We start from the raw sequence: 12,924 nt of genomic DNA on the forward strand, positions 1-12,924 counted from the left end.
CTTCCTTCCTTCCTTCCTTCCTTCCTTCCTTCCTTCCTTCCTTCCTTCCTTCCTTCCTTCCTTCCTTCCTTCCTTCCTTCATTCATTCCTCCCTCCCTCCCTTTGCCCCTTCCTTCCTACTGTGTCAAGAGACCCTTGTTTTTGTGGTCTTCTCTGACAGTTGTGAAGAAACATTTATTTGTTCGTTTGTCAAGAATTCTCTGCTTCTGCAGTCCAGAGACTTTCTGTGAACCATCTCATGAACAAAACTAAGCCACCTATTACTAGATCAGTCAACTAGTACTAGATCAAAACAAAGAACAGACGGAATTTGCAATGCATAAAAATTGAACATTGATCATAGTGTAACAGAGCCCGCATCTGATATACAGCAGTTGTTGGAATTCTTTTGTAATGGCTTCATAATTTTACTACAATGTGCTTATCATATATGTATGCAGTATTTTGTCTTAAACAAGCTGAGAGAATCTGGCAATTGCCAGAATAATTTTAAATTTTGAAATTTTTACAGATAATCTATTGGAAAATCAGCAAGCACTCATCTGGATAACTTTCCTTGCCCATTTTGTTTATATATACATATTTCCCATTGGCTAAACTGCAGTGACAGCAGTTAAAATCACATTGATGTATGTCATGATTTCTTTTTTGTTTTGTAATAATTAGAGGGTACACAAAAGTGATGCACCAAAGGCTTAAGAAAAGCAGTAAGCCAAGCAACTGTCTGCTTTTTATTGGTTCTACTTCCACAGATAAATAACGAGAATTTATGAACATGAGCAGTGCTTCAGAGGGAAGTATCACTCTGACTACAAACAGATTTTCAGAAGGGACTCAGTCTAAACTAGCAGCCTACAGGAAAGCCCGATCAACAGAGTAAGAACTCTGGATTTCAGTAGCTATTAATGCTTTCCAACCATTCCTTACCTAACTGTAATTTTGTTGGCTTTCCATAGAGATGGAAGTCCAAATTTAACTCTTGCTTTATGCTCTCAGCTTATTGAAATCAGATTTTTGTTGAAAAAAATTTTTTTTTTAATACACGGATAGGAGGTAATAGGAGAGACACAACCCAGTCTGGTAATATGTATCAAATGTAAATTCTGCCCTGCGTCTTTGTCAGAATGTCATATCTCAGTATTGGATGGTCAGACCTGCTAGGGACCTTTCATACATTATCAAAGGAAATAATTGTCCTCCTTAAATTTGATGAACCCTTTCCTGGCTTCGCACAGGATAATACATTGATTCTTGAATTGCCAATGACCGCAATGTTTGGCCACATATGGTTCAAACCACCTTTCCCCTTTGAATCAGGACCATCATCCAGCACTGATATAAAGCCTGTCCATCCATCTAAGCCACTGCTGCGAATCCTGTTTTTGAATTGCAATCTCAGTGCATCTCAAGGTCACATGGTTGTAGAAATCTAAGGTGAAGCGGAGTAAAATTAATGAAGGAAAATCAGATTTTTTTTTTCTCCTATGCAAACGGAATTCCTAACAATTTTCCAATGCTATCTGTCAAATAATGTCTATGGCGATTCTCAGTCATCCAGGTCATGGTTGTCCCAAAGGTGCTTTTTTCAAGAGGCAACTGGACTTTCTGGTTTTTCTTTGAAGACATTTTGCTTCTCATTGAAGGAGCTTCTTCAGCTCTGGCTTAATGGTGGGGAATGGAAAGATTTATACTCCTTGTATTTATAGTCCTTGTATATACTCCAATCTCCATCTGTCTGCAAGGAGTATAAATCCTACCTGTCCATTTCTCAGGACAATTGTACTTTTATAAGCTACCTTAGGAATTGTTTAGCTCTTAAGTTTGGGTTCTGTATATCAGCTCAAGAAAGCCGACGTTTAAATAATTGAGTATGTGCAAAGCTTCTATTGATCTACTAGCTTTATTTTCACCATTTTTCTATGATGATACCTTGGAAGTTGAGGATGACCCTGTGATGGAACTGTCCATGGGGGAACTTAGTTGGGTTGAGGTTAAGGAGATCATTTTTTTCTTTTTCCACCTCCTTAATATAAGTTCTGCCGAGCCAGTCTATTTAGTATGAATGCCAACTGTTAACAGATTAGTTTATGACATCAGTGGTACATCAGCGAATCAGATTCAATCTTTATTTGAAAAAGGCAACTGTCCTAGAATCCGGCAGTTGTGTCAGAAAGCAACTGGAAACTTGCAGGGTTTAAAAATAATTTCCATTCCTATTTCCAGAAAAGGAAAAAAAAAGAGTTTTCCTTTTTTAATGTCATTTTGTCACACTATTGTCTCAATTCAGCCCAGTTATGTATGGTCTCACATGTGTAACTAACTGCGTTGCCAAATAAAACTCTGGGCTAGTGTTTCTAATTATCTTTTCTAAAAATTTGAAACAACCTTGGCAACTTTTAAGATCTGTGGACTTCAATTCCCAGAATTCCCCAAATTTTGTGAAATAACCAAAACAACTTCTTGAATAGGCCAAAGCATTCCTTTATTGTCAAACACCTCTTTATAAGAATCTTGTAAGACTGACAGATTGACTCGTGGAAAATGGCAGAAATAGACTTAATAGTTTGATCTCAGATGTGTCCTCCCTCATATCAATTCCATGCTGGAATGTTTTTTTCCTCTCCTTAGAGCCCCCCGCCCCGCTTCTTCAAACTGTGGTTCTACTATACTGGCTGAGGAATTTTGGGACTCAAAGTCCACAGACCTTAAAACTGTTCAGGTTGGGAAACACTGCTTTACAGTATTAGCATTCTGAAGGTCGGTCATTAGCTCTCTTAGAGTCTGAGAGTCGTTGAGGATACTTGTGGTTTTATCTCTTCCCTCAGGATCACCTGAATGACAGTGTGAACAGAGCTAAGAGTGCTAACAAACGGATGACTTCTAAGAATATAAATCCATCCATTCCCCAATATTCAGCCAGAACTGAAGAAGCTTCTTGGATGAGAAGTGAAACATTTTTAAGGAAAACAACAAGAAAGCTTAGTTGCCTTTGAACATCTTATAGTATGTTACTTCCCACCATAGAAACCCAGAAACCATTAACATTTTAACTTCATTCTTTAATCAACATTCTTTGTTTTGGTATTAAGCTACAACTGAAAGCAAAGCAGATACCCATTGCAGAAGGTTTTAAAGCATAACCTGCTCCACGTATCTGAAATAAGTTACTTTCCTTTTTAGATAGGAGGCAGTAGTTTCTTCTATTGTGAGTAGCTGAACCTAAATTTGTGGTTGTAAAGGAAGGGGGAAAATGTGTTCCCCACTAGGCAAAATATGTAAAAAAATCGTTACACATCTCATTCTTTCTATAATACATAAAATATTAAAAATGTGGTTCAAATATCTTTTTATAAAATCTCTTTCACTGGTCACTGGTTTCATTAATTTTAGATCACACCTTTCCTGTAGAATGGAGTAATACAACATTTTAGATACAGACAATCCGTTATTTATGACAACAATTGGAAAGCATTTCCATTGCTAAGCAAGGCAGTTAGTTAAGGGAGTCATGTCTGATTTTACAATTGTTTGCCATGGCTTTAAGCAAAACATTGCAGTTAACTAAATCAGTTAACTAATTCCCTCCCCCCCCACACACCCTTGACTTTGCTTTTCAAAAATCACTTGGGAAAAGTCGTAGAAGGAGAGATGTGACCCTGGGATACTGCAACAACCACAATAAATTCATGCTGATGGCTAAGTGCCCGAGTTTTGATTATGTGATGCTGCGACCATTGTAAATGTGGGAATTGGTCTTAGTAATTTTTTTAGTGCCAATGTGACATTGAACAACCGTTAAACAAATAGTTGTAAGTTGAGGACCACCTGTATTGTAAGATATGGCTGAAAATCTATTTCTTTTTCTCCTTCTGGGAAAACAGTTACATTCCGATTGGTTCCTGCAAGAGCTCTTATATTGCAAAAGCATCTGCTGTCCGCTCCGAAATTTTCCCTGCCATTCTAGAAAGTGAGACCCTGGCAACAGCAGGGGAAGGGGATTTGAGCGAAGTTGAAAGGATAATATATGAAGTTGTGGGAAACAAAGAATCAAAAGAGGAAATTCTGGTTCCAGTGCAGAACACAGACCGGATTTTTTTCATTGATTTAGCCAACAGGAAATTGAAAACCATCCCATGGCAAGTATTTGAGCTCGAAGACCTAGAGGAACTACATCTAGAAAGAAATGAAATTTGTAGCATCTCAAGAGCAATAAGTAATCTTAAGAATATACGGGTTCTTTATTTGAATCAGAACAGGATATCAGAGCTATGTGAGGAACTGGGAGAACTGAAATCTCTCCGAAGTCTGGATCTGAGCAGTAATCTACTTCCTTACAGTTCACTTACAGTCATCAGTAAAATACGGTCCCTTACTCATCTCCGATTCTATGATTTAAATCTGGATGCATTTCCCCTGGAAATCTGCAAACATCTTCATCACTTGAAGTTGCTGGGACTCTCTAACAACAATCTAAAATGTCTTCCCAAGGAAATAGTGAATTTTACCAAACTTCAAGAGCTCTATCTAAAGGAGAATAGATTTGAACATTTTCCCTTGGAACTTTGTCAACTGCATAATCTAGAAATTATAGATCTTGAGAAAAATAATCTGAGTTTCATTCCGGATGAAATTTCATCCTTGCAGAATTTATCTCAGTTTTATCTCGCCTGTAACAAGCTGACAATGGTGCCTGATTCACTGAGCAAGTGTTACAAGCTATCTGTGCTTGATTTGTCAACAAATAAATTGCACAAACTCCCTCGAAGTTTAAAGCAATTGACAGAAATGAAGGAATTTAGCATATCAGGGAATGCCCTGGCTGGTTTTCCACGTCCATTACGGCATTGGAAATCCCTTACTGTGATTTACCTGAAAAATTGTGGCCTGAAAGCATTACACCCTTCTTTTGGAAAACTAACCAGTATAATAATTTTAGATCTAAGTCAAAATCTTTTGGAGGAATTTCCAGCACAGATTTGTGCAATGGAAAACCTGGAGATATTGTCCCTGGACGACAATCAGATAAGTCAGGTATTTATCCATCGTATTTCTATCCTACTTCTCCTAGCCAGATCACCTCCCCTAGTAAATTAAAATGCACTTAAAAATATCCTTAAATACTTTTTAAAAGGATCAATGTTTGTAGATTGTTACTAGATTTATATCATTGAAAACCACTGATATATTTTGTGGGGTGTACCTAAAAGTATAAAAGATGTTAAAGCAGTGGTGGGATTCAATTTTTTTTACTACAGGTTCTGTGGGCGTGGCTTGGTGGGTGTGACATGCCTTGGTGGGCGTGGCAGAGGAAGGATACTGCAAAAAACCCATTCCCTCCCCAACCCACTAACCTGCTTTCCAGCTCTATTCTCCTGTGCAGGGCAACAAAAGAAGACCCAGTGGATCAGCTGGGACTTGGGAGGCAGAGAATAGATGGGGGCGGGGCAAGTAAGAGGCGGTACTTGCCAGTTGTCCAAACTACTCAAAATTTCCGCTACCGGTTCTCCAGAACTGGTCAGAACCTGCTGAATACCATCTTTGGTATAAAGGTAAAAGTGCAGAATCTTACTTGCTAGGGGCACTTCGCAAACTTTAAATTGTCAAATACAAAATAAGCATTTAGAAAATATAAGGACCACTCAGTTAAACCAACAATTCCACACACATAAACATATACACAAACATTTTCATCTTTAAAAACATGGGAACTTATATTGCTTGGCAAGTAAAATAATAACAATAGTTGGCAATATGTGTGCTTTTCTATCCCCTTAATTTTAAAAGACCTTTTGTTACAAAATTTTGCACTAAAAAGTGCAGTCAGAAATAATGAGAGGATACACAAAAGTGATGCACCAGAGGCTTAAGAAAAGCAGTAAGCCAAGCAACTGTCTGCTTTTTATTGCAGTCAGGGTGGCTGAGATTTGCTTGTTAGCTCGGTTTTTCCTCTCCCCACATAGGGCTGAGGAAATATGCAGATTTGAGTCAATAAATGTGGGGATGTCTACAGGGGTGCACGGGTGTCCACAGGTTGCAATCATAAATGTCCATCTCTTTGTGTTTCATGTGGGACACACAAAATTGGTGGAGTTTTCACTGTGCCTTTATGGCTGCAAACCCTTTGGACCATAACTTGCAGTTTCCTTCAGACTATGGTAGGCCACTGTTGGAAGGAAAATCCATCTGCAGGGATCCAAAATGGTATAAAACCCACCCACTCTCAACTCCATTTTGGTCAGCTGCCCCAGAACCACAAACCCTGGTGGTTCTGTCCATCAATAAGTGGACCTTCTTTCCACTCAGCCTCCAGTCTCCATTTTATTTCCAGAGCCTTTCTCCCAGCTTGGAACTGAACTAGATGGATTTTCATTCCAACACCACCCTGGTGGAGCTACATGAAATGTGTTTTTAGAAAGCCATCCCAAGAGCATTCTCATGTCTTCCAGATATGCTAGAGCAGTGGTCCCCAACCTTTGTGGCTTGACGGCCCAGCCGGGGGAGTGAGACGGGGACTGGGCCAGGTTAGCGGCAGGCCGGTGCGCACACAGCTCAATTTGTGTGAGTGGGGGGTTGGCACATCCACATGTGAGTGCCTGCTGGCCTGCTGCTCACGCTCTCCAGCCAGCCACTCACGCAGCCCAAATCGAAATAAGTCACAGACTGGAATTTGGCTGTGGTCCAGGGGTTGGGGACCCTTGTATTAGGGCAACAAATCTTGTGACTGCCAGTCAGTTGAAAATTGTGGGAGTTGAGATCCCAACATATAGATATTGCATATAAAATTTCACATTGTATTGTTCTGTATCCTGTACAGAGGTAGATTTGTAAACTGTAGAGATGCAGATAGATAAACACAAAACATCCATAACGAAGTACTTTTATTGGTTCATCAGGTATCCTCATAGCTCACATTTGTGATGAAGTTCTTCTTTAATGACCAATCCTTTGCATATCTGTCTTGTAGGTAAAAAGATGGTTTATCTCCTATCCTTTTTCTCCCATCTTGCAACGATAGAAGTAGAACAGTTACCACGAGTCCATGAGTTCAGCCAAGAGTGAGGAAAACTCCCCCAACCCATCGAGGGTCAGTTTAGTGACCAATTAGGATTACAGATGTGGTCACGTGACATGGACTACATTTCCCAGGATACCTTAACTACATTTACCATAATGCATTCCCTTAAGGGAACAGCTCACAATTGCTACCTAACTATCCAATTCCCATACACTGGCTGGACAGCACAAGTATTGTTTTACTGCAAATGAGTTATTTAGTTTCAATCATAATGCAATGTGTGTGAACAATCACTTTAAACTATCTTAAAATAAAAAATTCAGTTTTTGTAACAGAGTTGTCAAGATCTGGAATATCTTACTCCAATTCAGTTGTCTCAGCTACTAACTTTCAGTTTTTAATTCTAACTTAACTTCTGTGGACCTCACCCTGTATTTAAGGAATTCCTAAGTGCACTAACATATCCATTGTCCCTATCATATTTTAATTTCTTTTCATTTTGCTTGTCCAAATTTGCAATTTTCATTCAATAAATGAATGAATGAATGAATGAAGAGAGTGAGAGAAGGAAGAGGAGGGGGGAAGAGGGAGACAGAGGGAGCAGGAGGGAGGGAGAGAGGGGGGGAGAGAATAGCGCTTCTGGAGGTTGGTGACTTGATTCACATTTCCAGGCAGAATAAAATACCCTGGGGTCTTCTAAAAGGATATTATTATTATTATTATTATTATTATTATTATTATTATTATTTCAGCTGTAGTTATATTTTTTCTTAAGGTGCCAGAAGACTTACCAGGCATTACATACTGAGGATGATGAGGGAAAGAGAAGTTTAAAAAGGAGAAAAAGAATAACTTTCCAAGATCTTGAATACTTTAACTCTGTTTGTTGTTTCCAGGGATGTCTGCCACCTGGGGTTTCAAGAAGGTTAAGAGGGGGGGACCATAGTCATGTGGTCACAGCTGTAATCTTGGTGTTTGTGAATCACCTGTAGATACCTTGGTGGTTTCCTTGTTTTAGAAGATACTGGCATATAAAAGGGTACTTGGAAATCAATGACACTACTTCATGTACAGAACTTTTAGAACCCATTTAAAATGTACAAACTGAATAATATGTATTTTCCCAAATCTATATTTTGAAAACATCAAGATACCTCCAGCTGTAAATAAGCTTTATCAGCTAAAAAGCCTTGGACTAACCGGCAACAGGTTCGTCTCGTTTCCTGAGGAAATATTCCACATTGCATCACTAGAGACACTCTATCTGGGACAAGATATAGGGACCAAATTAACAGAGTTACCAGAGAATATTAGCCAATTGCAGGTAAGAAAAAGTACTAACATATAAATTGAAGTAAAGACATTTGCAATGCAAACAGCAGGCCTAGAAAACTGTTCATTGGTGTTTATCTATCTCAGCAATTTTAAGATATGTGGGCCTCAACTCTCAGAATTCCCCAGCCATATTGGTTAGGGAATTCTGGGAGTTGAAGTCCACACGTCTTAAAGTTGTTGAGTTTGAGAAACACCAATTCATTGCCTCTTGGACCTTTAGTTAAGATCAAGATTGTATAGAGTTTTCATCCAACTTGTTCACCATTTCCCCATTTCTCAGATTATTGTTCATTGCTTTAATAAGAAAAAATAACGGACACATATGCATACTAATTAGTCATTCTTTGCAAAAAGAGAAAATTCTGGTGATGTCACTGAAGCTAAGCAGTAAGCCGGTTTTCACTGTTCAAAGTGATCTGCATTTTTCTTTTTTTTTAAACAAAGCCTACTCTGATGAAGTTACAAGATGCTTTGGCTGCAAATGCTGTGCAGAACTGAGATTGGCATCAGTCAGGGGATTCTGTACAGGTAGTCCCCCACTTATGGCCACAACTGAGCCCAACATTTCTATTGCTAAGCAAGACAGCCGTTAAGGGAGGCTGTTGGTTTGAGTTCCAATTTGGTTGGAAACGTTTCATCACCCTTTGAGGAGACATTGTCAGTGCGTTTTGAATTGTGCTCATCTGTCAGAACAAACTATCAAACAAGCCACTTGTTTGAGTTTGTTTTCACAGATGAGCACAATTCAAAACACACTGATGATGTCTCCTTGAATGGTGATGAAACATTTTCAACCAAATTGCGAAGCTCGGAGCTCACACCAACCGCCAACTACCAACCTGAGCCACTAATATTCAAACACATTTCAATTGTTAAGTGAATTTTGCCCCATTTTATGGCCTTTCTGGCCACAGTTGTTAAGCAACTCACCTCAGTTGTTAAGTTAGTAACACAGTTGTTAAGTCAATTCCTCATTGATATTGTTTATCAGAAGATTACAAAAGGTGATCAGATGACCCCAAGACACTGCAGGTATTCTAAGTGCATGCCAGGTGCCAAACTTCCAAATTTTGATTATGTGACCTATGGGGATGCTCTAACGGTCGTAAGTGTGAAAAACAACTGTCTCTTTTTTTCACTGCCGTTGTAACTTTGAATGGTTACTAAACTAATGGTTGTAAGTTGAGGACTACCTGTAGGTCCTCACAAAATGTTGCCACAGAGAAAATGCTGCTAAGATCCTTCTTCTGCATTTACTCTGGAGAAGTGGCAGGAAATATTGATTGATGGAATTCTGCTGTCATCAAAGTCTTAGAATTCCCCTTTTTGAAGCACCAAGATATCAGCATTTATTTTTTCGATATACTCTTTCCTCCTATTTCCCTCACAACAACAATTCTATGAATTGAGTTGGGCTGAGAGAGTGACCAATCCAAAGTGATCCAGATGGCTTTCATGATTAAGGCAGGACTAGAACTCATAGTCTTCCACTTTCTAGCCTGGTGCCTTAACCACTGGACCAAACTGGCCCTCCATATATTGGTGTTGTTTTCTTATCTTCCCTGACTGAGTTGAACGTAGGTTTGTAAATTGTGATTCCATAAGTTGATCCCTGTGTTTTATCTCTTCACTGCAAGATCAAAACAGCAAGGCAGCCACCTGGCGGGCATCAGAATGCCAGTTGATTGTGCTACTTTTCAACTAGCTTTCTAGGAAGGATTGCTGACTTTACCTGAAAGGTTGCTTAGCAGGTAGACTCTAAGATACATTTGAGGCAAAAGAATAGAGATGACAAGGATTGAGGAGACAAACATCTTGAGTGATTAGTCAGTTATGTGGAAGGGCCTGCAGATTCAGTTTTGCCTTTTTTCATTTAAAATTATATGTGGCTTCACATTACATTGTTCTGAAGATTACCTGAGTATTTGGACAAGTCGGTAGCCACATCTGGCCAAATGGACATGTTCATTTCCCCCTTAGAATTTAAAAGAACTGTACATCGAAAACAACTTCTTGGAGCATCTTCCATCAAGCATAAGATTATTGAATAACCTGGAAATACTTGACGTTCATAACAACTTTCTTATAGAACTTCCTGACTCCATATGCCAACTACAAGGTAAAAATGAAAAAGACATACATAAAAAAAATTCTTGGCATGCTTAGCCAACTTAGCTCATCATGCCATTTCATTTGTTTCCCCTGGTTTGTCTTTAGGTTTGCGGAAGCTATTGGTCCATAACAACCAATTATTTCAAGTCCCAGAGGAATTGGACAGCCTAGAAAAATTGCAAGTTCTATCGCTTGAAGGGAATCCTATGATGACCCCACCAGTGGAGGTATTCAGTCAAGGTTTGCCAGCTGTATGGGAATATTTACAACATAGGAGAAGAAAAAGAGCAACGACCATAAAGGTATGACATTGGGAGAAGGAGGACAGTCAGAAAGCATACAGGAGAACAGGTTAAATGAAATGAAATGGTATGTTGTTCACCCCTAATATCTTAAACAGTTGGAGCAACATGATTTGGATCAAGAATGTCTTTCCTGGGAAAAAATGTTGTGATCCTTAATTCTTATGATCAAACTACATATTGCAGTCATAAGTATGTAACAACATGATTGTGTGTAAATAATTATATGTAATGGCATGTGGGAATGATTTGATAAAATAGGAGCTGCAGAGAAAGCAATGACTCATTGCAGGTAGTCCTCAGGTTATGATCTTAATGGAGTCTGCCCATCACAGTTATAACACGCGACAGTCATAAAGTGGGTCGGTTACATCTGATTTTACAGCCTTTTTTGCATTGGACATTAAGTAGCTCACTATGGTTGTTAAGTGAGTCCATGATCATTAAGCAAACCAGTGGTTCGCTATGAGTGTGATTTTACTGAAAACCAGAAGTAAATGCTGGTTTCAGAAAAACTTCCATAAAATGCAGTAGTGTATCTGTGGGATGCTGTAAACGGCTGTACATTCAGCCTGGTTGCCAAGCATCCAAAGTGTGGTCATGTGACCAGTTTGGGGGCAGGGCCGTGCGACTGTTGGAATGTTGAATTCAGATCCCCTGGGTATGTCTATCACACAGACTAAGCAACTGAGTCGTAAGTTGAAGACTACTTGCAAAAGGCAGCTGAGTCCACAAAAGGAATGGGGGCGTGGCAAACCTCTCAGTAGGGACCCTCCCTATTTCCTTGGACTGTAAAGGTGAGGGGGGAGGACAGATGTACTTTCAGACTTGCAAGATTCTGCTTAATGTAACCTTTCAGTAAAGACAGAGTTACGACTTCTACATGTCCTTCTCACAAGGCTGACATCATTCTACTAAGAGTAGGCCTCAACCTACGGCTACAATAGAACCCAAAATTTCTGTTGCTAAGTGAGAAATTTGTTAAGTGAATTTTGCCCCATTTTTACGACCTTTCTTGCCACAGTTGTTAAGTGAATCACTGTAGGTGCTAAGTTAGTAACATGGTTGTTTAAGCGAATTTGGCTCCCCCGTTGATATTGCTTGTCAGAAAGTCACAAAAGGTGTTCCCATGTCCCTGGGGCATTGCAGTCATCATAAATATGAATCAGTTGCCGAATACCTGAATTTTGATCATGTGGGGAAGCTGCAATCATCATAAGTGTGAAAAATGGTCATAAGTCACTTTTTTCAATGCCGCTGTAACTTTGAACAGTCACAAAATGAATTGTTGTAAGTCAGGACTACCTGTTATTGTACCCTATGACTATTATTAAATGTTGTACCGTATGATTGTTGACTTTTGATGAATGTATCTTTATTTTTATGTATACTGAGAGCATTTGCACCAAGACAAATTCCTTGTGTGCCCAATCACACTTAGCCAATAAAAAATAATTCTAATTCTGTATCATATTTGTATAAAAAGGCAGCCATGAGTATGCTCTAGGGGCCAGCAACTTTTTACTGGAAAAACTGAATGGATGTAATTTCTTGCTATTTGTAAGAAATGACACTTTAAAAATGTTTGGTAATAAGCTTCTTTAAAATAAAAAAGCAAGAATCCAGAAACTCAATATACTTACTAAAAAGTATAATTAAACCATCACAACATCCTCAGAAATTATGATCAAGATAAAAAGTATAACCTGATTAGTGTGGGATTAGGGGCAATAATGCTGAAAGAAAGGCAAATTGTACAGGTTTATGATATAAAGGAGACATGGCTTTAAATAAAGAGGCAGGATATTGAGTCATGTGGAAAAAACAATAGAAGAATTGCATTCTCTGTAATATTTTATGCCTAAATCAATGAATAAACCCATTTTTAATAAGGAGGAGCATGCTATATCTCACCCAGCATCTTCAAAGGAACATAAGAACTGTTAACCACTTTGGGGTATTATTCTCTCATTCCCACAGGTCCAGGCATGGTGGCGTGGCCTAATGGTGCGCAAAGGGGTTGGAGCCTATTCAGAGATCCTGAAAATGATGAAGAAAGTCAAGAAAGAGAAAAAAGAGAAGAAAGGCAAGGAGAAAGAAAAACCCAAAGACAAGAAGAAATAATTACTTCTTGGGGCTGTACAGGGCCTTTGGAAAGCC

At 39.0% G+C, this 12,924-nt stretch overlaps 1 protein-coding gene across 1 annotated transcript; it reads left to right on the plus strand.

Annotated features, from left to right (window-relative positions):
• Nucleotides 1-775: 775 nt before the first annotated feature.
• Nucleotides 776-12,888, plus strand: LRRIQ4 (leucine rich repeats and IQ motif containing 4). Its single transcript, XM_026705670.2, has 6 exons — nucleotides 776-876; nucleotides 3,882-5,031; nucleotides 8,166-8,339; nucleotides 10,331-10,469; nucleotides 10,568-10,764; nucleotides 12,745-12,888. The coding sequence occupies exons 1-6, from the start codon at nucleotides 776-778 to the stop codon at nucleotides 12,886-12,888; spliced, it is 1,905 nt and encodes a 634-aa protein (XP_026561455.2).
• Nucleotides 12,889-12,924: the final 36 nt, after the last annotated feature.

The sequence above is a fragment of the Pseudonaja textilis genome, chromosome 4 (genome assembly GCF_049901715.1).
Source record: "Pseudonaja textilis isolate UNSWEBS1 chromosome 4, rPseTex1.2, whole genome shotgun sequence".
NCBI classification, from domain to species: Eukaryota; Metazoa; Chordata; class Lepidosauria; order Squamata; family Elapidae; genus Pseudonaja; species Pseudonaja textilis.

Excerpts from the sequence above, each read along its gene's own strand:
- LRRIQ4 (XM_026705670.2), top strand. The coding sequence starts at position 776 with ATGAGCAGTGCTTCAGAGGGAAGTATCACTCTGACTACAAACAGATTT. Across the intron at positions 5,032-8,165 it reads ACGACAATCAGATAAGTCAG|ATACCTCCAGCTGTAAATAA; the intron begins GTATTTATCCAT and ends GAAAACATCAAG. Across the intron at positions 8,340-10,330 it reads AGAATATTAGCCAATTGCAG|AATTTAAAAGAACTGTACAT; the intron begins GTAAGAAAAAGT and ends TTTCCCCCTTAG.